The sequence below is a fragment of the Heterodontus francisci genome, chromosome 9 (assembly GCF_036365525.1).
Source record: "Heterodontus francisci isolate sHetFra1 chromosome 9, sHetFra1.hap1, whole genome shotgun sequence".
Taxonomy (NCBI): domain Eukaryota; kingdom Metazoa; phylum Chordata; class Chondrichthyes; order Heterodontiformes; family Heterodontidae; genus Heterodontus; species Heterodontus francisci.
Genome location: NC_090379.1, coordinates 107914203 through 107941288, shown reverse-complemented (window position 1 = coordinate 107941288; position 27086 = coordinate 107914203). Strand labels below are relative to the sequence as shown.

At 43.8% G+C, this 27086-nt stretch overlaps 1 protein-coding gene across 2 annotated transcripts in view; it reads right to left on the bottom strand.

Moving 5' to 3' along the window:
- Window positions 1-22705, bottom strand: part of rad51 (RAD51 recombinase) — a 147974-nt gene extending 125269 nt beyond the window's left edge. For both annotated transcript variants that reach the window (XM_068039648.1, XM_068039649.1), the window contains exons 1-2: window positions 22576-22705; window positions 11161-11263 (exon numbers count right to left, since the gene is read on the bottom strand). In XM_068039648.1, the coding sequence (XP_067895749.1) occupies window positions 11161-11241 (81 nt within the window). In that variant the 5' untranslated portion in view covers window positions 11242-11263; window positions 22576-22705. The remainder of the gene's footprint in view (window positions 1-11160; window positions 11264-22575) is intronic.
- Window positions 22706-27086: the final 4381 nt, after the last annotated feature.

Here is a 27086-nt window from a genome sequence, read left to right as displayed (position 1 = left end):
GCAATGAACATCTCCAGCAAGAGAGAATCCAACAATCTCCCCATGGTGTTCAACAGCTTTACCAACGCTAAATCCCCCTCCATCAACATCCTGGGGGTGACAATTGACAAGATACTTAAATGGACAAGCCATACAACATCTCATCTCCTGACTCCCCAAAACCTGTCAACAATCTACAGGGTCCAAGTCAGGAATGCAATGGGACATTCTTCACTTGCCTGCATGAGTGCAGCTCCAACAACACTCTCAAAGCTCGACATCATCGCAAATGACATAACCCAGGAGGTGCCAATGCTTTGATGTAGGATGCTTCCATGTGTTTTTGTATTTGGACTTCTGGTGGAAGAGGGTGTGTGTTATATTGAGGCCATGCTGTGTATACTGTCAGCAGGAGGATACCATTTGCACTGGCTTTTCCCACCCCGTTTTTCCCAATGGTTCCTCTCCAGACATTGGAGTCACGGCCAACCCTGGCATTAAAGTCCCGCAGAAGGATGATAGTCTTTCCTTTTGGGATGGCAGTGAGGACTTCTTCAAGGTCCTTAACATAGACATAGGAGTCAAGGGTCAGGGCATAAACGCTGATGACGGTGGCATATTGATTAGAGCTGAGCTGTAGGTGAAGTGTCATGAGTCTTTCATTTATGCAGTTGAAGAGTTTAAGCCTGCTCCGTCATTCAACAAGATCATGGCCGATCCAAATGTAATCTTAAATCTACATTCCCTCCTATCTCCGATAACCTTTCACCCCCTTGCTTATCAAGAATCTATCTACCTCTACCTTAAAAATATTCAAAGACTCTGCTTCCACCGCCTTTTGAGGAAGAAAGTTTCAAAGACTCACGACCCTCAGAAAAAATTTCTCATCTCTGTCTTAAATGGGCAACCCCTTATTTTTAAAGGGTGACCCCCAGTTCCCACAAGGGGAAACATCCTTTCCACATCCACCCCGTCAAGACCGCTCTGGATCTTATGTTTCAATCAAGTTGCCTCTCACTCTAAACTCCAGTGGATACAAGCCTAGCCTGTCCAACCTTTCCACATAAGACAACTCGCCCATTCCAGGTATTAGTCTTGTATACCTTCTCTGAACTGCTTCCAACGCATTTACATCCTTCCTTAAATAAGGAGACCAATACGGTACACAGTACTCCAGATGTGGTCTCACCAGATTTGCAAGTCGCTCTCAATCTGAGAGTCAGAGTTATACAGCACAGAAACAGGCACGTCGGCCCATCGTGTCTGTGTTGGCCATCAAGCACCTAACTATTCGAATCCCATTTTCCAGCACTTGCCCGTAGCCTTGTATGCTATAGCGTTTCATGCTCATCTAAATACTTCTTAAATATTGTGAGGGTTCCTACCTCTACCACCCCTTCAGGCAGTGTGTTCCAGATTCCAACCATCCTCTGAGTGAAAGATTCTTTCCTCAAATCCCCTCTAAATCTTCTGCCCTTTACCTTCAATCTATGCCCCCTGGTTATTGATCCCTCCACTAAGGGAAAAAGTTTTTTCCAATCTCCCTATCAATGTCCCTCATAATTTTGTATACATCAGGTCCCCCTCAGCCTTCTCTGCTCTAAGCAAAACAATCCTAGCCTATCCAGTCTCTCTTCATAGCTGAAATGCTCCAGGTCAGGCAACATCCTGGTGAATCTCCTCTGCACCCTCCCCAGCACAATCACATCCTTCCTATAGTGCGGTGACCAGAACTGTACACAGTACTCCAGCTGTAGCCTAACTAGCGTTTTATACAGCTCCATCAGAACCTCCCTGCTCTTACATTCTATGCCTCGGCTAATAAAGGCAAGTATCCCATATGCCTTCCTAACTACATTATCTACCTGTGCTGCTGCCTTCAGTGATCTATGGACAAGTACACCAAGGTCCCTCTGTACTTCCTAGGGTCCTACCATCCATTGTATATTCCCTTGCCTTGTTAGTCCTCCCAAAATGCATCACCTCTCACTTCTCAGGATTAAATTTCATTTGCCACTGCTCCACCCATCTTACCAGTCCATCTATATCGTCCTGTAAGCTAAGGCTTTCCTCCTCACTATTTACGACACCAATTTTCGTATCATCTGCAAACTTACTGATCATACCTCTTATATTCACGTCAAAATCATTAATGTACACTACAAACAGCAAGGGTGCCAGCACCGTTCCCTGCGTTACACCACTGGCCACAGGCTTCCACTTGCAAAAACAACCCTCGGCCATCACCCTCTGCCTCCTGCCACTAAGTCAATTTTGGATCCAATTTGCCAAATTGCCCTGGATCCAATGGGCTCTTACCTTCTTAACCAATCTCCCATGCGGGACTTTATCAAAAGCCTTACTGAAGTCCATGTAGACTACATTAACTGCCTTACCCTCATCTACACATCTAGTCACCTCAATCTCTTCAAATCTGCATACAAGAGACTCGTCCTGTCCTTGAATGTTGCTAAAACAAAACTCAGAACAACCCACACCTGGTCAGCCAAATATTCCACCTCCCATATATGTTGAAGATGAGACTTTGGAATATGTTGAACAGTTCCCATACCTTAGCAGCCACCTCTCTCAGGCCACCACTGACAATAACTGACACTGGATCAGCTGTGCCAGCTTCGCCTTCTACAAGCTACGGCAGTGAGTGTTTGATAACAAAGACTTCCGCAGTCAACAAAAGTTTACTGTAGAGATCAGCTTTTGTCACCACACTCCTGTACTGCAGTGAGACCTGGACTGTGTATCAGCAACATAAGAGCGCTAGAAAAATTCCATCAGCAATGCCTCTGCCACATCCTCCGGATTCAAAGAGAGGACCGCAGAACAAACGCTAGTGTCCTTCTTGAAGCCAGCTCCGCAAGCATTCCGGCAACACTACTGCAAAACCAACTTCGATGGACTGGACACTGTCCAGATGGCCCAAAAACATCTCCCCGCCAGGTCCTGCTTTCTTAACTCTGAAATGGCCAGTGTTCCAAGGGAAGACAAAGAAAATGCTTCAAAGATACTCTGAAGTTCTCTTGGAAGCCTGGCAGCATTGACATTGATGACTGAGATGAGCTTGCTACCAACTGCTCAAAATGACAACAACTTGTCCATCAAGCTGCATCATGCTTTGAGTCCAAACACCTTAATGATGAGGCAGAGCGGCAGAGAATGAAAGAAAAGGAAGCAAATCCTACACTCCAGATCCCAGTGGCTCATGGGACAGCCTGCCCCATGTGCCCAAAGATCTGCAGGTCAAGAATCGGCCTATTCAGTCATTTAAGACCCATGGCAGAAATTCGGGACCTTGAGTAGATGTCATCCTCGAATCAAGGGACAGCCAACGGCGATCATAATGTGGGGAAATGACAGGTTGTTCACTTTGGTAGTAAGAATAGAAGAGCAGAGTTTTTTTTTAAAAAAGGTGAGAGACTCATAAATGTTGGCACACAGAGGGACTTGGGTAAATGAAACACAAAGTTAACAATAAGGTACAGCTAGTAACTGGGAAGGTAAATTATATCTTGGCCTTTATTGCAAAGGGGTTGGAGTATAAGAGTAAGTAAGTTTGCTACAATTATATAAGGGCTTTAGCGAGACCACATCTGGAGTACTGTATATAGTTTTGGACTCCATATCCAGGGAAGAATATGCCTATTTTCGAGGGGATTTGAGGAGTTTGAGTGGAAAGGGTCGACATTTTCTTGCGTTCTGAAGACTGAGAAGTGATCTCATTAAAACGTATAAAATTCTCAGAGGGCTGGACAGGGTGGATGCTGAGAGGTTGCTTCCCCTGGTTGGAGAGTCTGAAACTCGGGGATAAGAGGTCAACCATTTAGGACTGAGGGTTGGAGAAATTCCTTCACTCGGAGGATTGTGAATCTTTGGAATTCTCTACCCTATAGAGGTCGGAATGCTCAGTCGTGAGTATATGCACGACTGAGATGGATAGATTTTTGGGCACTAAGGGAATCAAGGGATATGGGGACAGGGCAAGAATGTGGAGTTGATGCATAAGATCAGCAACGATCTGATTGAGTAATGGAGTAAGTGCGAGGGGTCTACTCCTGTTCCTACTTCTTTTATAGTTGATTATGACTATATCGAATTGCGCTGGGGACCTAGAACAACGGGTTCATCCCTCCCCTCCCCTTATCCAATTATTGCCATCTATGTCTCTCCCTCTCTCCAGTCTCCTCTACTCAACAGATCGTTCACAAAAGTTAGCATCCTGTTTGACCTAGAGTTAAGTTTCCAGCTCCATTTCCTCACCACGAACCACCTACCTCCAAAAACGTACCTGCCTCCACCCCAGCTCAGCCAAGCCACTGTTGAAATCTTCATTAACGCCTTTGTCACCCCACTGACTCAATGACTCCAGTACTCGGCCAGCTATTCATCCTTTACCACCCACAAATTCCAGTCTTCCCAAACTGTTGCTGCTCATAGCATATCCTTTCCTACACCAAGTCTAGCTTACCCACACACCCAGTCCTGACTGACCTAATTGTGGTTCCCAGCCCCATCATAATTTTTAAATGACTGCCCTCATCATTAAATCTCTGCATAACTTCACCCCCTTACATAACCCCCTTCAACCTAACAACCACACCCCCAAACGGCTTGCCACTGACATGCACTTTTTTTTTTTTAATTCATTCATTGGTGACTCCACCTTCAGGTACCTAGGTCCCACGATGTGGAATTCCCTTGCAGCCTTCCTCTGCCTTCCCTACCTCCTTAAAACCCACATCAGTGACCAGGGTTTTGGTCATGCCCCCAAATCCCTCCTATGGCTCAGTGCCCATACTCTCCATACCTCTGTGGGATGCTGAGAAGTGTCATATAATGTACAATTGTTATTTTATGGGTTTAGTCAGTACTAAGAGAAGGTCAGAAGGCAGATAGGCACTTAGAAGGTGATAGCAAGTTTGAGGACTTTAAAAAGTTTTTTTTTTAATTAGTTCATGGGATGTGGGCATCGCTGGTTAAGTCAGCATTTATTGCCCATCCCTAATTACCCTTGAGAAAGGTGATGGTGAGCTTCCTATTGAACCGCTGCAGTCCTTGGAGTATAGGTACACCCACAGTGCTGTTAGGAAGTTCCAGGATTTTGATCCAGTAACAGTGAAGGAATGGCGATATAGTTCGAAGTCAGGATGGTGTACGGCTTGAGGGGCACTTGCAGGTGGTGGTATCCCTATGCAACTGCTGCCCTTGCTCTTCAGATGGTAGAGATCGCAGGTTTGGAAGATGCTGTCGAAGGAACCTTGGTGAGTTGCTGCAGTGCAACTTGTAGAAGGTACGCACTGCTGCCACAGTGCATCGGTGGTGAAGAGAGTGAATGTTGAAGATGGTGGATGGGGTGCCAACCAATCGGGCTGCATTGCCCTGGATGGTGTTGAGCTTCTTGAGAGTTGGTTGAGCTGCGCCCATCCAGGCAAGTGGAAAGTATTCCACCACACTCCTGATTTGTGCCTTGTAGATGGTGAACAGGCATTGGGGAGTCAGGAGGTGAGTTACTCGCCGCAGAATTAGGAGGTATTGGGAGGTGATTGCATGTTTGAGGGCCTTAAAAAGAGAAGTTAAAGAAGCACCAGCAGTTAGGGAGGAGTCAAAAGTAGGTTTACTGAGAAGGTGATGGGGCGGTGGAGAGAGGGTGGTGGAGGGATGAAGGCAATGCCTGAGCAAAGGGAGCAATTAACTATAACAGCGATGATAATTTTTCACAGGGTTGGGGAGGTTGAGTGATCAAGAAAGCTGAAGCTGGATCTCATGAAAAAAAGATAAGTGTGGCGAGAGCAACGGGGAAATGGGACAGAAACGGCACAGTTGCAGGGAACAAGGCTGGAAAGGGAAGGAAGAGGGTGGCAACAACAGTTTCAAATAAAGACAATGAATTCCATGACTCCTTCATACTTGGTATTGCAGTAAAGAGGAAGGGCAGGAGAAAAGGGATTTGAGGACATGAAGGAAAAAATTCCTCCAGTATGATCCTAAGTTTTTTTTCATCCGTTTCATGGGATGTGAGTGTCGCTGGCAAGGCCAGCATTTGTTGCCCATCCCTAATTGCCGTTGAGAAGGTGATGGCGAGCTGCCTTCTTGAACCGCTGCAGTCTATCTGGTGCAGGTACTCCCGCAGTGCGATTAGGAAGGGAGTTTCAGGATTTTGGCCCGGTGACAATGAAGAAATGGCTATATATTTCCAAGTCAGGATGGCGTGTGACTTGGAGGGGAACTTGCAGATGGTGGTGTTGCCATGTGTCTGTTGGCCTTGTCCTTCTAGGTGGAGAGGTCGTGGGTTTGGAAGGTGCTATCAAAAGAGGCTTGGCGAGTTGCTGCAGTGCATCTTGTACATGGTACACACTGCTGACACTGGGAATCGGTGGTGGTGGGAGTGAATGTTTAAAGTGGTGGATAGGGTGCCAATCAAGCGGGTTGCTTTGTCCTGAATGGTGTTGAGTTTCCTGAGTATTGTTGGAGCTGCACTGATCCAGGAAAGTGGAGAGTATTCCATCACACTCCTGACTTGTGCCTTGTCGATGGTGGACAAGCTTTGGGGACTCAGGAGGTGGGTTACTCGCCACAGAATTCCCAGCCTCTGACCTGCTCTTATAGCCACAGCATTTAAGTGTCTGCTCCAGTTTAGTATCTGGTCAATGGTAAGCCCCAGGGTGTTGACAGTGGGGGGAATTCAGCGATTGTAATGCCATTGAACGTCTAGAGGAGATGGTTAGATTCTCTATTGCTGGAGATGGTTATTGCCTGGCACTTCTGTGGTGCAAATGTTATTTGCCACTTATCAGCCCAAACCTGAATGTTGTCCAGGTTTGCTGCATATGGACACAGACTGCTTCGATGTCGGAGGAGTTGTGAATGGTACTTGTGCAAACATCAGTGAATGTCCTCACTTCTGACCTTATAATGGAAGGAAGGTCATTGATGAAGCAGCTGAAGATGGTTGGGCCCAGGACACTACCCTGAGGAACTCCTGCAGCAACATTGTGGGACTGAGATGATTGACCTCCAACAATCACAACCATCTTCCTTTGTGCTAGGTATGACTCCAACCAGTGAAGAGTTTTGCTCCCGATTCCCATTGACTTCAATTTTGCTAGGGCTTCTAGATGCCACAGTGTGAAATTGCTGCCTTGATATCAATGGCAATTACTCTCACCTCACGAGTTCACATCTTTTGTCTGTCATGAAAACCCTATATGTCAAAAGGGAAATATTAATTTCATCAGTTGGATGCTTGCATTAGGCTTTTAATGGAAATCCTACAAGTAACAAAAAAAAACTGGCAGCCAAGACAGACATTTCAATTTACATTTGAAACACCAAAAGATCAAACTGGAGACAAGAAGTCTCAGCCAGCCGATCCAGAACAATGGGTTGCTCTCAGTGATTAAATTACCTAGAAAGGTCTTATCAACACAGTCGTCTGAGCCATCTACACCCATTGACTTTGAAAGAGCCAACCCCCTCCATGTGTGACTGAACATTTTGAGGTGCAGCACCTTGAATCTCAAAGATTCCAGAAAAAACCTCAATAAAACAAGGCTGCGTTTGCTGACAATGTAACCACTAGGTGGGGCTGCAGTGGCACATGCGCAAATGCAGCCTGTGCCAGTAAAACATCACAGTCTGCGACATCAGGCAGCTGCCAGGACTAAAGATGGCGCTGCTCAAATAATCACACAAAGGCAACCTAAACACATGGCAGCACACAATGGCCGGAGGGAGGGAGCGAGCAGATTGGCGCAGTCTGATGTCAGCTGCCGGCTGCGTTATCAATAATCACTGTTATAACAGCAAAGGGGCTTGATAGAGTCATGTGACTGCCTGTGCAGCTCTGGAGAAACTGTAAGGTTTGTCACACAGAAAGCAGACAAGAGTAACTGAAAAGCCATCGACAAAGCAGGTATCTCTCTCTCCAGAAAGAATCAAAAGATGATCCAGTTGTGACTGGGAACACACTCAATCCTACAGACTGCCACAGCCAGCAACCAGGGGACGAGAAGCAACTCTCTCTTCTGCCTCCAGGAGACCAGAGCAAAGCAAGCCCACCACCATGCACATGGCCCAGCAAGGACTTCAGGAATATAATTTCAGCTGAGGACCATTAGACTCAGAACTGTATTTAAATTCCATTTATTCCAGACTTTAATCCAACCACCAAATCTGTTTTCCCTCTATAATCTTTGTGTGTTTGCGAGTGTGTGTGTGTGACTCTCGTGTGAATGTGTGTATGAATGTGTAGCGCACTTTTAGTATTTTAACCGGGTTAGAGTGTCTTTCTTGTTTAAACTCAAGAAAACCTGTCTGATTAGTTCTTTCGCAATTACATTAGAGGAACAGGAGCAAGTGCTCATTGAGATGCTAAGTTCAACCACTGTGTTAAAAAAAGGGTAACCCTGTTCCGGTCAAACCAAAGAAGGGGCGAAAGGGGAGCCGGAGACGACGACCTCACCTGGCTGTAACATGTCCATGTTTGGACCTTGGCTGTAATTAGGTCAGCAGCCTAGTGACCCTGGTGGAAGCCAAATCAAGCAGTTGCTGTTTAAGTGACGCTTGATAGCACTGTTGACGACACCTTCCATTACTTTGCTGATGACTGAGAGTAGACTGATGGGGTGGTAATTGACCAGAATGGATTTCACAGAATAATACAGTGCGGAAGAGACCCTTTGGCCCATCGAGTCTACACCAATGCATTAAAGACACCTGACCTGTCTACTGAATCCCATTTTCCAGCACTTGGCCCACAGCCTTGAATGTTATGATGTGCCAAGTACTCATCCAGGTACTTTTTAAAGGATGTGAGGCAACCCGCCTCTACCACCCTCCCAGGCAGTGCATTCCAGACTGTCACCACCCTCTGGGTAAAAAAGTTCTTCCTCAAATCCCCCTTAAACCTCCTGCCCCTCACCTTAAACTTGTGTCCCCTCGTAACTGACCCTTCAACTAAGGGGAACAGCTGCTCCCTATTCACCCTGTCCATGCCCCTCATAATCTTGTACACCTCGATCAGGTCACCCCTCAGTCTTCTCTGCTCCAGCAAAAACAACCCAAGCCTATCCAACCTCTCTTCATAGCTTAAATGTTCCATCCCAGGCAACATCCTGGTGAATCGCCTCTGCACCCCCCTCCAGTGCAATCACATCCTTCCTATAACGTGGCGACCAGAATTGCACACAGTACTCCAGTTGTGGCCTTACCAAAGTTCTATACATCTTAAACATGACCTCCCTGCTTTTGTAATCTATGCCTCGATTGATAAAGGCAAGTGTCCCATATGCCTTTTTCACCACCCTGTTAACCTGCCCTTCTGCCTTCAGAGATCTATGGACAAACATGCCAAGGTCCCTTTGTTCCTCGGAACTTCCCAGTGTCAGGCCATTCATTGAATATTTCCGTTACATTACTCCTTCCAAAGTGTATCACCTCACACTTTTCAGGGTTAAATTCCATCTGCCACTTTTCTGCCCATTCGACCATCCCGTCTATATCTTCCTGTAACCCAAGACACTCAACCTCACTGTTAACCACTCGGCCAATCTTTGTGTCAACCGCGAACTTACTGATCCTACCCCCCACATAGTCATCTATATCGTTTATATAAATGACAAACAATAGGGGACCCAGCACAGATCCCTGTGGTACGCCATTGGACACTGGCTTCCAGTCACTAAAACAGCCGTCTGTCATTACTCTGTCTCCGACAGCTAAGCCAATTTTGAATGCACCTTATCAAGTTACCCTGTATCCCATGTGCATTTGCTTTCTTGATAAGTCTCCCATGTGGGACCTTGTCAAAGGCTTTGCTGAAATCCATGTAAACTACATCAACTGCACTACCCTCATCCACACACCTGGTCACATGCTCAAAAAATGCAATCAAATTTGTTAGGCATGACCTCCCTCTGACAAAGCCATGCTGACTATTCCTAATCAAATTTTGCCTCTCCAAGTGGAGATAGATTCTCTCCTTCAGAATTTTCTCCAATAGTTTCCCTACCACTGACGTGAGACTCACTGGTCTGTAGTTCCCTGGCTTATCTCTACAACCTTTCTTAAATCGTGGGACCACATTAGCTGTTCTCCTGTCCTCTGGCACCTCCCCCGTGGCCAGAGAGGAATTAAAAATTTGGGTCCGAGCCCCTGCAATCTCCACCCTCGCCTCCCACAGCATCCTGGGACACAAATCGTCCGGACCTGGAGATTTGTCCACTTTTAAGCCTGCCAAAACCTCCAATACCTTGTCACTCCCTATGACAATTTGCTCAAGAACCTCACAGTCTCTCTCTGAGTTTGTCCTGCGTTTTGTGGGCAGAACATACCTGGGCAATTTTCCACATTGTCGGGTAGATGCCAGTGTTGCAGTTGCACTCGAACAGCTTGGCTAGGGGTGCAGCTAGTTCTGCATCATAAGTCTTCAGTACTACAGATGGGATGTTTTCAGGACCCACAGCCGTTGTAGCATCCACTGCCTTCAGCTGTTTCTTGATATCATGTGGAGTGAATCGAATTGGCTGAAGACTGGTTGCAGGGGGATTTGGTTAGAGATTGAGACAAAACAATGCTTGAGATGGTCAAGTCAAATTTGGCAATAGATGTCTAGATCAGTAATGCACCAATTTTCAACTGCTTTGCACAGGAGCAAAGATGGGGGCTGTAGCAAAGCCTGAAACTGACAGATTTGCTTTAGTAGGGACTTCAAAAAGCAGAAGTAAAAGGAAAAATTTATCACATTATCCAGCAGAAATGCCATCACAGACGGGGGCCACATGAAAAGGGAGTTGGAGGTTTGAGAGTGAATTTCTCAAATTCTTTTTACCAGTATTTCAATTTTGTGTAACTCAGCTCAAGATGCTCGCTCCAAAACTTGAAAAGGCAAATTGCAGGTTTAACTTGAACTGCTGGATGCTTTGCTACATTTTTTAAGTGGATTATAGTAAGAACATTTCATGTATCCATTATTACACTTCACCAAAATCTTAATGAGAATATTGACTGAAGAATTGGAGCAGATCCACCTCAGGGGCAGAGCCATGAGCAAAACAGGCCCAACCCATTAGAGAACTACAAGCAAAAAACAACTGATGTACATGGGTTAGAGAAAAAAGGGTCAATTTTAAGCTGGTTCCAAGATCAAGTTTTTTTTCTGTAAGTTACCTCCAAACGAGATATAGCTTGTGGCCCAAAGCTTTCCTCTTCAACTGCAGCATTCTCCTCAGTTCGTGTTTGCATGGCCATTTTGAAACTTTAAGTACAGAAACTGAAATATAAATAAAATTATAACTGACAAAGGATTATGCAGTCAACACCAATGTTTCAGCAGTTCTGTCAGATCAAATTATTTCTACAAACCATGCACTGTACCAAACCAACAGTTTTTCTTAAATTCAAAACAGATTGATACAAAAAACAGAGCACTGAGAGTATAAGCAATCTCAAATAAAATTAAAATTAAATTATTAATGTAGACATACCAGACCTACCCAAAGTAAATAATGTACTTTGGACTTCATCAGTAATTTCACTGTTAAATAAAATAAGGTAGGCAGGGAGGAATCAAAACCTTAAGAGGTTCACTGGAAATTAAAAGTGAGAATGTGGAGATGATAAACATGCTAGATCATTCATTCCTCCTTGTAAATCCTCACTAACCAACTTGAAATACACGCTGTGTGCGCTTTGAGACTTTGATATTAGCAAATCAAATTCTAGATAAGTTCAAGAGATTCATGAAGCACTGACTCTCATATTAAGGGACATTGGGGAAGTCGAACTGGAAAACAGGAAAATGTTCTCATTCTGGAAGGACAGCAGAGGCTCAGCTACAATAGCAGATCAGTTAGTCTCAGCTTCATCATTAGAAAACTAACGGAATCAGCCATCCAAAGTAGACTGAAGAGCAACTGTGTGAAAATAATCCAACGGACATAAGAACATACAAATTAGGAGCAGTAGGAGGCCAATCAGCCACTCGAGCCTGCTTAGCTATTAAATAAGATCATGTTTGTGTCTTGAATTGCACACTCCCATCTACCCCCGATAACCTTTGATTCCCTTGCCTAACAAGAATCTATCTACCTCCACCTTAAAAATATTCAATGACCCCACCTCCACCACCTTCTGAGGCAGAGAGTACCAAAGTCGCACAAATCTCAGAAAAAATTTATCCTCATCTGTCGTCAAATTAGGGGTTGTCCTTTTAGACCATTGCCCTCTAGTTCTGGACTCACCCATAAGAGGAAACATCCTTTCCACATCCACCTTGTCAAGACCGTTCAAGATCTAATATACTTCAATCAAGTCTCCCCTCACACTTCTAAAGTCCAGTGAAAACAAGTCCAGTCTGTCCAACCTTTCCTCATAAGACAACCCACTCATTCCTGCTATCAATCTGGTGAACCTCCTCTGAACTACCTCTAACGCATTTACATCATTCCTTAAATAAGGAGACCAAAACTGCACACAGTATTCGAGATGTGGTCTCACCAATGCCCTGTATAACTGAAGCATAACATCCTTACTAGCATAACATCCTTACTTTTATTTTCAATTTCTCTCGTAATAAAGGATAGCATTCCACTAGCCTTCTTTATTACTTGCTGTACCTGCATACTAACCTTTTGTGACTCATGCACGAGAACACCTAGATCCCTCTGCACTTCAGAATTGTGCAGCTGTTCTCCGTTTAAGTAATACTCTGCTTTTTTATTCTTCCTGCCAAAGTGAACAACTTCACATTTTCCCACTTTATACTCCATCGGCCAGATTTTTGCCCATTCACTCAACCTATCTATATTGGCCTGCAACCTCCTTATGTCCTCTTCACAACACACTTTCCGATCTATCTTTGTGTCATCTGCAAATTTAGCTACCATGACATTGTTCCCCTCATCTAAGCCATTGATATAAATTGTAAAAAGTTGAGGTCCCAGCAAAGACCCCTGCGGGACTCCACTTATCACATCCTGCCAATCAGAAAAGGACCCATTTATGCATACTGTTTTCTGCCAGCCAGCCAATCTTCTACCCATGCTAATATGTTACCTCCTACACCATGAACTCCGACTTTGTGCAATAACCTTTTATGTGGCACCTTGTCAAATGCCTTCTGGAAATTCAAGTACAGTATGGCAACGGGCTCCCCTTTATCCACAGCGCACGTTACTGCTTCACAGAACTTCAACAAATTGGTTAAACATGATTTCCCCTTCACAAAACCATGCCGACTATTCCCAATTACCTTGAGTCTTTCTAAGTGCCCAGCTCTAGTCTCCTTAATGATTGATTCTAACACCTTCCCCATGACAGACATCAAGCGAACTGGCCTACAGTTACCTGTTTTCTGCCTCTCCACCCTTCCTTAATAGAGGGATTATATTTGCTTCCTGTCTGATGAACCTTTCTAGAATCCAGCGAATTTTGAAAAGTTAACACCAACGCATCTGCCACCTCTTTTAAGACCTCAGGGTGAAGCCCATCAGCACACCATCAGTTTGCTTAGTACTGCTTCCTTGGTGATTGTAATTTCACAAGTCCCTTTCGTCCTTCCACCTCCTTATTTACAGCTATTACTGGAATATTGCTGAAAAGAGAGACATGTTGTCGAAGCTTTTCGTCTTGCACTCATCAGGCAAATCTGCAAGAATACCAATGTAAGGGAAAACAACAACTTTATAGCGTATGAGGAGAGAGTGCTGATTGGTTGGCAAGTGAACTCATTGGTAGAGACATTGCCATGGAGAATCCACCAGTTTATGGTGACTGACAGTTAACTGCCAAGCTTTGTTTGAAATTTAAATCAGGCAGCGTGACTGGTCAAGGCATTGCCCTGAGGAATGAACCAGCGAATGGCTGTCATTTGTTTTGTTTAGCTGAAACAGGCGCAATGTTTGTACATGTTCTTTCTGTCTGCAAAGAACAGGGCCCTGTGTATTAATATATATCGCTTGAGGGGCTTGATTATTACCATTCCTTCATCACAAGCACCCAATATTTCTTCTTGTATACTTCGTCCTACATTATGGTTATTATTAGGGGGCCTGTAGACCACTCCCATTAATGACTTCTTTTCCCTACTATTCCTCATCTCCACCCAAACCGATTCTACATCCTGATCTCCTGAACCAAAGTCATCTAAAACTATTGCACCAACGCCGTCCTTGATTAACAGTGCTACCCCTCCAGCTTTACTTAGCTTCCTATTCTTCTTGAATGTTATATACTCCTCAATATTCAGGACCCTATCCTTCAGCCTACAGTCATGTCTCCGTAATGGCTATCAGATCATATTTATTTACTTCAATGTGCACACAGTTCATCTACTTTGTTATGAATGCTACGTGCATTCGGATACAGAGCCTTTAATTTTGTCTTTTTGTTTTCTTTGTAAGATCTAGTCTTAACTGGTGCGGTCTTAGATTTTTTTCTCTGTCCCTTCCTGCCATTCTTAGTCCTTTATTTCCCATATTACAATTCTGCTCTCCCACCTTGACTCTACCCCTTGATTTGCTACATCTCCCCAAGCTTGATCCCCCTTCCTCGTTGTTTAGTTTAAAGCCCTCTCTACTTCCCTAGTTACACAGTTTGCTAGAACACTGGTCCCAGCATGGTTCAGGAGCAGACCATCCTAACGGTACAGCCCCCACTTTCCCCAGTACTGGTGCCAGTGCCCAACAAACCGAAACCCACTTCTCTCACACCAGTCTTTGACCAACATATTCATTTCACTAATCTTATGTGTCCTCTGCCAATTGGCACTTGGCTCAGGTAATAATCTAGAGATTATTACCCTTGAGGTTCTGCTCTTTAATTTGGTGCCTAGCTTCTCATACTGTCTAAGCAGAACTTCTTTCCTAGTCCTATCTATGTTTAGATTAGATTAGATTAGAGATACAGCACTGAAACAGGCCCTTCGGCCCACCGAGTCTGTGCCAACCATCAACCACCCATTTATACTAATCCTACATTAATCCCATATTCCTACCAAACATCCCCACCTGTCCCTATATTTCCCTACCACCTACCTATACTAGTGACAATTTATAATGGCCAATTTACCTATCAACCTGCAAGTCTTTTTGGCTTGTGGGAGGAAACCGGAGCACCCGGAGAAAACCCACGCAGACACAGGGAGAACTTGCAAACTCCACACAGGCAGTACCCAGAATCGAACCCGAGTCCCTGGAGCTGTGAGGCTGCAGTGCTAACCACTGCGCCGCCCTTGTTGTTGGTACCTACATGGACTACGACAACTGGATCCTCCCCCTCCAAGTTCCTGTCCAGCCCTGAGCATAAGTCCCAAACCCTGACACCGAGTAGGCAATACAACCTTCTGGACTCTCACTCGCGGCTGAACACAAGAACACAAAAAATAGGAGCAGGTCAATCGGCCCCTCAGGCCTTCCCCGCCATTCAATAAGATCATGGCTGATCTGCCCCAGACCTCAACTCTTCTTTCGTGCCAGCTCCTTATAGCACTCAACTCCCCAATATTTCAAAAATCTATCTACCTCCTCTATAAATCCTTTCAATGATCTAGCCTCCACAACTCTCTGGGGTAGAGAATGCCAGACATTCACTACCCTCTGAGAGAAGAAATTCCTTTGCATCTTCGTTTTAAATGAGTGTCCCCTTATTCTTTGACTATGTCCCCTAGTTCGAGACTCCCCCACTAGTGGAAACATCTTCTCAACATCTACCCTGTCAAGCCCCTTCAGAATCTTGTACATTTCAATATCACCCCTCATTCTTCGAAACTCTAATGAACAAAGGCCTAACCTGTTTAACCGTTCTTGATAAGTAACTCCTTCATCCCAGGAATCAGCCTAGTGAATTTCTTTTGAACTGCCTCCAATGCTAGTATATCCTTTCATAAATACGGGGACCAAAACTGTACACAGTACTCCAGGTGCGGCCTCACCAACACCCTGTACAGTTGTAACAAGTCTTCCCCATTTTTAAACTTCAACCCCCTAGCAATAAAGGCCAAAATTCCATTTGCCTTCTTAATTACTTGCTGCACCTGCATGCTAACTTTTTGTGTTTCATGCACAAGAACACCCAGATCCCTCTGTGCTGCACTTTGTTGGAGTCTCTCTCCATTTAAATAATAGTCTGCCTTTTGATTTTTCCTACCAAAGTGCAGGACCTCACATTTTCCTACATTAAACTCCATCTGCCAAGTTTTTGCCCACTTACTCAACCTATATATCCCCTTGCAGATTCCTTATGTCCTCATCACAACATGTCCTCCCACCTATTTTAGTATCGTCAGCAAATGTGGATATATTACACTCTGCCCCCTCCTCCAAGTCATTAATATAGATAGTAAATAGTTGAGGCCCTAGGACTGATCCTTGTGGCACTCCACTAGTTACGTCTTTCCAACCTGAAAAAGACCCATTAATCCTGACTCTGTCTTCTGTGAGTTAACCAATTCTCAATCCATGCTAATACATTACCCCCAATACCGTAAGCTCCAATCTTGTACAATAATTTTGTATGTGGCACCTTATCAAATGCCTTCTGGAAATCCAAATACACTACATCTACAGGTTCCCGTTTATCAACTCTGCTTGTTATATCCTCAAAGAGCTCTAGCAAATTTGTCAAACATGATTTCCCTTTCACAAAACCATGTTGACTCGGTTTGATTGCATTAAGCTTTTCTAAATGTCCTGCTATTTCTTCCTTAATAACGGACTCTAGCATTTCCCCAAAGACCGATGTTAGGCTAACTGGCCTATAGTTTCCTGCATTTGTCTCCCTCCCTTCTTGAATAGGGGCGTCACATTAGCGGTTTTCCAATCTGCTGGGACCTTCCGGAGTCCAGTAAGTTCTGGAATATTTTGACCAATGCCTCCACTATCTCTGCAGCCACTTCCTTTAAAACCCTTGGATGCAGGCCATCAGGTCCTGGCAACTTGTCTGCCTTTAGTCTCATTAGTTTGTCAAATACTTTGTCCCTCGTGATAGAGACTGTTACAAGATCTTTCCTCCCATTAGCTCCCATTATCTGAAATCTGTGGACGTTTATAGTGTCCTCCACCATGAAGACTGATGCAAAATATTGCCAATTCCCTGTTACCCATTATCAATTCCCCAGTTGCACCCTCCAAGCATCCCATGCTCAGTTTAGCTACTCTCTTTTTATATACCCATAGATGCTCTTGCTGTCTGTTTTTATATTTCTTCCCAAATTACTTTCATAATCAATTTTCTCCCTCTTTATTAGCTTTTTAGTCATCCGCTGCTGGTTCTTGAAAACTTCCCAATCCTCTGGCCTATCACTAGTTTTCGCTGCTTTGTACGCCTTAGTTTTTGATTGGATACTCTCCTTGACCACCTTTGTTAACCATGGGTGGTTCATCCTTCTCATCAAGCCACAGGTGGTTCATCCTTCTCATAGTGCTGCACAGAACAGGGTGAATCCCCATAAAACCATAGAAAAATTACAGCACAGGAGGCCATTCAGCCCATCGTGCCCATGCAGGCCGAAAAAACTAGCCACCCAATCTAATCCCACCTTCCAGTATCTGGTCCATAGCCTTGCAGGTTACAGCACTTCAGGTGCATGTCCAGGCACCTTTTAAAAGAATTGAGGGTTTCTGCCTCCACCAACGTTCCTGGCAGTGAATTCCAGACATCCATTACCCTCTGGGTGAAAAAGTTTTGCCATGTCCCCTCTAACCCTTCTGCCAATCACCTTAAATCTGTGGCCCCTGACCTCTTCACTAGGGCAAACAGGTCCTTCCTGCCTACTCTATCTATGACCCTCATAATTTTGTACACCTCAATTAAGTCTCCCCTCAGCCTCCTCTATTCTAAAGAAACAACCCTAGCCTATCCAATCTTTCCTCACAGCTGCAACTTTCAAGCCCCGGCAACATTCCTGTAAATCTCCTTTGTACTCTCGCCAGAGCAATTATGTCCTTTCTGTAATGTGGTGACCAGAACGGTACGCAATACTCCAGCTGTGGCCTAAGTAGGGTTTTATTTGCAGTTCCAACATTACATCCCTGCTTTTGTACACTATACCTCGGCCAATAAAGGAAAGCATTCCATATGCCTTCTTCACCACTCTATCTAACTGTCCTACCCCCTACAGGGACCTGTAGACAAGCACTCCACTTCCTCTACCCTTCTCAATATCCTCCCGTTTATTGTGTATTCCCTCGCTTTGTTTGCCCTCCCCAAATGCCATTACCTCACACTTCTCTGGATTGAATTCCATTTGCCACTTTTCTGCCCACTCAGCCAAATCATTTCCCAATTTCCCAATCATGCCTCCCACATTCAAGTCCAAATCATTAATATATACCACAAACAGCAGGGACCCAACACTGAGCCCTGTGGAACGACACTGGAAACAGCTTTCCACTCGCAAAAACATCCGTCGACTACTACCCTTTGTTTCCTGGCCCTGACCCAATTCTGGATCTAACCTGCCACATTCCCCTGTATCCCAAGGGCTTTCATTTTACTGACCAGTCTGCCATGTGGGACCTTGTCAAATGCCTTACTAAAATCAATGTAGATCACATCCACTGCACTACCCTCATCAATCCTCCCTGTTACTTCCTCAAAAAATTCAATTAAGACATGACCTTCCCCTAACAAATCCATGCTGACTATCTCTAACTAATCCATGCCTTTCTCAGTGACAGTTTACCCTATCTCTCAGAAATTATTCCAACAATTTTCCCACCACCAAAGTCAGGCTGACCAGCCTATAATTATTGGTCTATCCTTGCACCCATTTTAAACAATGGTTTGCAGACCTCCAATTGTCTGGTACCTCGCCTGTATCTATTGAGGATTTGAAGATGATCCTCAGCCCATCCGCTATTTCCTCCCTGCTTCCTTTAACAACCTGGGATGCAATCCATCCAGCCCTGGCGATTTATCCACTTTCAAGGATGTCAGACCCTCTAGTACTTCCTCTCTCATTATGCTTATTGTATCTAATATTTCACACTCCTCTTTAACTTCCCCTCATTCTACTATTCCCTACTCCTACTACATTCCTTTTTGTTTCCCCCAGTTGAATGGCTTCCTGTACCACAGTGCCATGGCCTGTATGCTCATCCACCTCACAGACCTCACTTTCGTCCACACAGGTTGACAGCACCTCAAACCTGTTTGATAATTGCAGAGTCTCAGGCTCCTCCACTACCGTCTGTTCGGTCTCTTTACCGGCCTCACTCAGAGTCACATCCTCCTGCCCCTCACTGCTGGCTAAAACAGATGACCCAGTTCTAAGAGGTGTGACTGTCTTCTGGAACTAAGTGTCCAGGATTTTTTCCCCCTCCTTTATGTTATGCAGTGTTTGCAGTTCGGCTTCCAGATCAATAATCCTGATCCGGAATTCCTCCAGCTGCTTACACTTTCTGCTGTATTTGTCCTGGATCACCTTGGCACGCAAAAGCTCCCACATACCACAGCTGCAACATAACACCTGCCATTGTTACTTATGCTATTCATTAATTTACTTAAATTACTTTCTTAATTAACTGAGAATAATTCCTATGTATCGTAGACTCTTATAGCCAACAAACCTTAGAAGTAGGGTATTGGGCTCATCTCTACCATTGTGTCAGCAATGGCATCTCTTATTCTTCAATCCAAATTTCCAACCCTCTTTTCCAAATACATCCTTTTAAAAATTTGAATTTAAACAGATTAGTTTGAATTTTAAGATTAGTACCCCTTGTTCCAGATTCACCTATTACAGTAAAGTGTAATTTCTATCTACTATTATTTTCATTATATAAAGCTGTTCAAAACTGTTGCAAATTGATGGGTCTTGTTTCGGTAACAACCATATGAGATAATGTACATAAATTTACAAAACAACTTGCATTTATATAGTACCTATGTAATAGAAAAACATCCCTTGGTGGCTGTGGTAGTGTTCAAATATTTCCCACACCCACCACTACTTTTGAGGAATATGAACTAATTTTGAACAATGAGGAAAACTGCTCCTGGAATACTTAAAAATTAATTTAACAGCCTATTCAATATTAATGACTGAGTAGTATCACTCTTGCCTGAGACTTAGAAAATTGTGGGATTAAAACCCATTTAAGGAACTTGAGCACATCATTTAAGCTAACACTGGAGCACAGAACAGAAGGCATGCTGTATTATCACAAATGCCTTCTCTCAGATGTTAAACCAAGGGCCTATTTGTGCTCTTGGGTGGAATAAAAGATCCAATGATAGTATTCAGAGAGCAGGGAAGTTCCTTCAAAATCTGCAATTCCTTAATCTCTGGAATTCCCTCCCTAAACATCTCCATCTATCTACCTCCATCTATCTACCTCTCTTTCCTCCTTTAAGGTGCCTCGTAAAAACTACCTCTTCAACCAAGCTTTTGGTCATCTGTCCTAATATCACCTTATGTGGCTCAACGCCAAATTTTGTTTTATAACGTCCCTGTTTAGCCTCAAGACCTTTTTAACGTGTCAGTTGTTGTTTTAAACAATATCACTAAAACAGATGATTTTGTCATCGAACTCCTTCTTGCTTGTGGGGTCATGCTGTATGCAAATTGGCAACAATAATGACTGCATTTCAAAAGTACATCAATGGCTGTGAATACGGAGGCATCCTGAGATTGTGGAAGGTGCTATATAAATACAGGGTTCCCCCCCCCCCCAAGGAAGAGCTTTGGAGCTGACCACTTTCCTGATTATTTCTTCAGTAGCCATTAACAACTTCCATTTATATAGCACCTTTAACATAGTAAAACATCCCAAGGCGCTGAACAAGAGTGTTATCGATAGATGACCAAACAGCTTAGACAAAGAAGTAGGTTTTAAAGATGATCTTAAAAGGAGGGGAGAGAGAGACAGAGGGGTTTCAGGAGGGAATGCCAGAGCTCTGGGCCAAGGCAGCTGACCAAAGCGAAGTGTTTAAAATCAGGAACGCGCAGGAAGCCAGAATTGGAGGAGCAGAGATCGCAAAGACTTGGAGGGCTGGAGGTGGTTATTGAGACAGGGAGGTGCAAGGCCATGGAGGGATTTGAAAACAAGGATGTGGATTTTAAGATTGTGGCAATGTCAGACAGAAGGCCAATGTAGATCAGTGAGCACAGGAGTAATGGATGAAAGTATCATGGTGTGAATTAAGATACAGGCAGCAGAGTTTTGGATGAGCACAGGTTTATATGAGGACAGCCAGGGGAGCGTTGGAATTGTCATTTTGACAGGGAACGGGTGAGGCTTTAGCAACAGATAAGCAGAGGTAGCATTGGAATTGGGCGATATTATGAAGATGGAAGTAAGCAATCTTGGTAATGGAGTGGATATGTGGTGGGAAGCTCAACTCGGGATCAAACACCAAGGTTGACAAACGCAACACGTCGTCGTCAGTGGGCCCTTCAAGGTCTGCTGGCTAGGCCGTCGTAGAACAACTTATATTTATACAGCACCTTTAATGCTATAAAAGGTCCCAAGGTGCTTTTCAAAAGCATTATTTTAAAAAATGACACCTAGCTACAAAAGGAGATATTAAGGGAGATGACTAAAAGCTTGATCTAAGAGGTAGATTTTAAGGAGTGTCTTAAAGAGGGAAAGCGAGTTGGAGAGGTATAACGAGGGTATTCCAGAGCTTGAAGCTGAGGCAACTGAAGGTGCGGCCACCAATGGTGAAGTGATTAAAATCAAGGATGCACATGAAACCCAGAATTAGAAGAGCGCAGATATCTCAGCTGGTTGTGGGGTTGGAGGAGATTAGCGATAGGGAGGAGCAAGACCATGGAGGGATTTGAAAACAAGGATGTGAATTTTAAAATCAAGACACTGCTTGACTAGGAGTGAACGCAGGTCAGCAAACACAGGGGTGACTGGAGAACGGGACTTCGTGTAAGTTAAGACACAGGTAACAGGGTTTTGGATAACCTCAAGTTTTTGGAGAGTAGAATATGGGAACTGAAAGAAGTCAGAGATTGCACAGCACCTGCTCCACCTAATTTTTGCAGAAGGGCCAGGACTCCTTTTTTTCTATGTTTAATTCAATCCAATGCTGATTGCAGGCAGACACATGATGCCTAAAAACAGCGAGGATCAAATTAGGTGAGATGGAAACAGACAATAAGAAACGATTGAAAAGAAACAGTAAACACTGGAAATACCAAACAAGTCCGCCGTCTCTCACCATGTGATTATCACTGCCCTTCACTTCTCTCTGGAGGACTCTATTCAGAGGACATTCACCCTCCAGAACCTCAACTGGGGCAGCCACCATCATGGAGGCTATTCAGCTGCAATAGGCATCGCAGCCAGCATTCAAACTCAGACTTTCATGTTTGGATGAGGGCCGCTGGGTCAATCATCGGGTTCGGAAACCAATCACAGCCCATGTATTGTAAACGGGGAGGGAGGCGGTTGTGGGGCTCAGCTACTGTCCGGTCTCGGAGATGCCCAGCGAATGCAGGCTGGCCCGGGCCGAGGCGGGCGGGAAACCGCAACCCTATTTACCCCAACAAGAAGGGGATATGCCCCCATTAGTGCTGTTAACCACCGAGGTCGCGCTCGGGGCTCCGCCTGAAATCCCGCAGTCCTTTACCTCAGAATCAGAGGCTGGCTCCCGACCTCCACTCAGGCCGGTGGCTATCCGTTAAATGGCCTTCACTCTCGCGCCGCCTGAGCCGCGCTGATCTTCTCCATTCCAAAACGCGCGCCACTTCGCGGTGACGTCATGCCGCATGCGCGCAAGGCTCCAAACGTTGAGGAGGAAGAGGAGCGTTCGCGCTCAGACGCGAGCTGCCCAATCAGGGCAGTTGGGTCCTAGCGCCCGCCAACAGTGTAGGCGAGAAAAACCAATGAATTTAACATGGGAACGGCGTCTTTCACCGCTTCAGGATGCCCATCGCGTTTTGCCCGTCGCTATTATTATACCAGCAAATTTGGCACCCAATTTTGGCAAGGCAGTCTCCCACAAAGAGCAAATGAAACGAATTGATCGGATAATAAAAGCAAAATACTGCAGATGCTGGAAATCCGAAATAAAAACAGGAAGTGTTGGAAATACTCTCAGCAGGTCAGGCAGGTCTGTGACCTTTCGTCAGAACACCAGGAATTGATCGGATGATCTGTTTTGAGGGAGTACTGCACTGTCAGAGGTGCCAGCTTTAAAGAAAAGATTGTGTCTAATCTGTTTTGGCTGAAGGATAAAAGTTAGCCAGGACGTGGGGCACCTGTTATCCTGAACTCAAAGCAGACTCTTGGTGATAACAACACCCCATATCACTGTTACCTCCCTTAAGTTTTGGTTATGATCTGTAACTTGCTTTGGGATTCAGTATGATACTTTTAAGATACTCCCTTACTCTTCTTTCATTACTGCCAGAGGATCTTTTTACTTATATCTCAGAGGTCATTTAGGACCTTGGTTTATCATGTCAGGACTACGCTGAAATGTAACCATTGAATTAATGCTCAAGTCCTACCGTAGGTTTTGAATCCAGTTCAAAAGTAAGAGTTATATTGCTGTGCCAACCTGAAATTCACACAAAAGTATGTACGGCTTAATTTAATGCAAGATTTTAAAAAGTAATTTGGCATATGAACAGATATTGGCTAACCAGGCAGGATGACATTTAATTCTCTGTTGTATCATTAACACGGCCCCATTAATGTTGTGGTCCCTCATATGAAATCCTTAGTTTCTTTGAAGAGATCCTTAATGTTTTGCCAATTCCCGGGAAGGCCCAAGTAATGACCATGGGATAAAAACAAGAAATGCTGGAAATACTCAGCAGGTCTGGCAGCATCTGTGGAGAGAGAAGCAGAGTTAACATTTCAGGTCAGTGACTCTTCACTCTGCTTCTCTCTGCACAGATGCTGCCAGACCTGCTGAGTATTTCCAGCATTTCTTGTTTTTATTTCAGATTTCCAGCATCTGCAGTATTTTGCTTTTAATGACCATGGGACATTTAACTACTTCATGGATCCTATTATTGATCAATCATTCACAGCTAATTTGCAGTCAAAACATTGTGACAAGTTGTATGAGGAGTAGGTAAAATCGTAAAAGTAGATGCTTGGAGATTACAGCACCCTATATCACTGATACCTCCCCAAAGATTTGTTTGTAGTTCCTAAATTACTTTGGGATTCAGTATGAGACTCATAAAATTAGCAGTATCAATATTTTGGACCATGCAGTGGGCTTCCTTCCATCTAGCCCTGAAGGAATCTGCTAGTTCAACTCCAATTTGATGCTAGCCCCAGAATTTGCAGGTTTTGTGGATTTGGAATTGAAAGACTTCTTTGAGGTTTATATGTGCTCTGTGCCACTCTGAGCCATTTATTAGAAGGAAGAGTGATTTCCTGTCCAGAACAGTAGTAGTTTGAGATATATATATATATATATATAAACTGTGCATTACAAGAAAAATTATCCCCTCATGTAAATACAGGAGGGATAGAAAAGCTACAGAGTGAAACAAGATTCAAGTGTGGTTATGGTACTGAATCTGGGAGCCAAAAAGCCATTTAGCTACTTGCATCCAGTTGCGCTGAGTTGGTTAAAAACTTTGACCATTAATGAAAGGTCATTTCGGTGTTAAAGAACATAACCAAATTTGCTCTGTTTCAATATTGAACTTAACAAACAGGCAAAAAAAAATTACCTCACCCAACTTAGAAAATAGTTCATACCTTTCTCACAAATGGATATATCTAAATAAATCATTTGTGAGTAGTCTGTTGCCATTTATGAGCAATTCTACTTGTAAAAATGTAGTGGGCCCAACAGATCTAGAGTGCTTATTTTGTAGTTCCCTTAAACCACCTTGCTGCAAGTTTCAAAGCAGCATTTAATAAGATGGAGACTTGTTGAACACATATTATTAAGGGGAGTGTGCCAAAATGGATAGAAACTTAGTTAACAAATGAAAAACAGTGTGGTGGCTGGTGGATGTTTTTTGGACTTGATGTAAACAGTGATGTCCTCCAAGAGTAGTGTTGGGACCATTGTTCTCAATATTTATAAATGATCTGGACTTAGATATAGTGAATACAATACCAAAATTGGTAGGCAACTCAAAAATAAGGAGTCTGGCAAACTGTGAAGAGGACTGTAAATGATTGAAGGAAGCTGTAGAAAAATCAGTGAATTGGGTTGCTAACCATCAGTTGAAATTAAAAGCAAAGAAATTTGAGCTGATATATTTTGGAAGGAAGAATAACAAGAGGAAGTATTCACTAAATGGTCAAGCTTTAAAAAGAATAGAGGAGCATAAATATTTCAAAGTGGAAAGACAAGTTGATCAATATGTACAAAGAGTAACGCGATTCTAGATTTATATAAGACATAGAGTACAAAAGCAAGGAGATAATAATGAACCTATAAAGATAAATCATAAGTAAATCATCAGTAACAAGGAAATTAATGGAACTAAAGAGTGAGAAATCCCCAGGACCTGACGGTTTCCATCCGAGGGTGTTAAAGGAAGTAGGGGAGCACATTGTAGATGCCCTAACTATAGTCTTTCAGAGTTCCCTAGATTCAGCAGTGGTCTCTCTGGATTGGAAAATTGCACATGTCACTCCACTTTTTAAGAAGGGTGAAAGGGGGAACCAAGGAAATTACAGACCAGTTAGCCTGACATCTGTGGTGGGCAAGTTGCTGGAGTCTATAATCAAGGATAGGGTGACTGAACACCTAGAAAAATTTCAGTTAATCAGGGACAGCCAGCATGGATTCATGATGGGAAGGTCATGCCTGACAAATCTCATTGAATTTTTTGAAGAGGTGACTAAGGTAGTGGACAGGGGAATGTCTATGGATGTTATTTATATGGACTTCCAGAAGGCATTTGATAAAGTCCTACATAAGAGACTGTTAAGTAAGGTAGAAGCCCATGGAGTTGAGGGCAAATTATTGACATGGTTAGAAAGTTGGTTGAGTGGTAGGCGACAGAGAGTGGGGATAATGGGTAAGTACTCCGATTGGCAGGATGTGACTAGTGGTGTCCCGCAGGGATCTGTGTTGGGGCCTCAATTATTCATTAACGACTTGGAAGATGGCATAGTAAGTCGTGTATCCAAATTTGCTGATGATACAAAGTTAGGCGGCATTGTACACAGTCTAGATGATAGCATAAAATTGCAAAGAGATATTGACAGACTAGGTGAGTAGGCAAAACTGTGGCAGATGGATTTCAATGCGGGCAAGTGTGAGGTTATCCATTTTGGATAAGGAAAAAGGGAAAGTGATTTTTATTGTGGGGGAGGTTACGATGAACCTGTTGAACTCTATTGGAAATCAAGTTCTCGATGGGTGCAGGCCTGAAATGATTGTAAGTTTCTCTGTTAATTGAAAGCTGTGTTGAAAACAATGGATCACTTCTGGTTCACTGGTGTCTAGTGTAGGTGTAGGATTCTACAGCAGGGCACATGCCTTCTGGCTTGCTGGAAAACAAGCTGCTGGACGTTGCTTCTCTTTCTCTCTGGAGTCACTCTCTCTAAGCTGTCTTTTTTTGAGGTAAAGCTGTGTTACCTCTCACCTCCTGGTAGGAGACACCTCTTCCCCATGGTGATCGCACAATGGCCCAGGATGTGGTTACTTCACATCTTCTTTGTTTCAGAAGAAGACATTCAATTCTGGAATGTTTTAGGATAGGTGTAGGATGGTTTCAATTGACACCTCTTAGCTTTGAATATTTTTGCTTTGCCCTCGTCTGACAGATTGAATACACAAAGGCTAATCCCCTTTGCCTTCGGTGACATTTTGGACCATTGTTCAAATTTTTAAATAAAGGTTCATTTTTAAAAGACAAAGTTCATTTTTTATAACTCTTCAGAGTTAGTCCATAATTTGTATCATCGCACATCCGGTATGCATGGCAGATAATTATCCAATTCCATTTTGAATGCCATGATTTAATCTGCCTCCACCACACTCTTAGGCAGTGCTTTCCAGACCCCAACCATTTGCTGCGTATAAAAAGTTTTTCTTCATGTCACATTTGGTTCTTTTGCCATTCACCTTAGATTGGTGTTCTCTGGTCCTCAATCCTTCTGCCAATGGGAAAAGATTCTCCCTACCTGTCTGGACCTATCATGATTTTG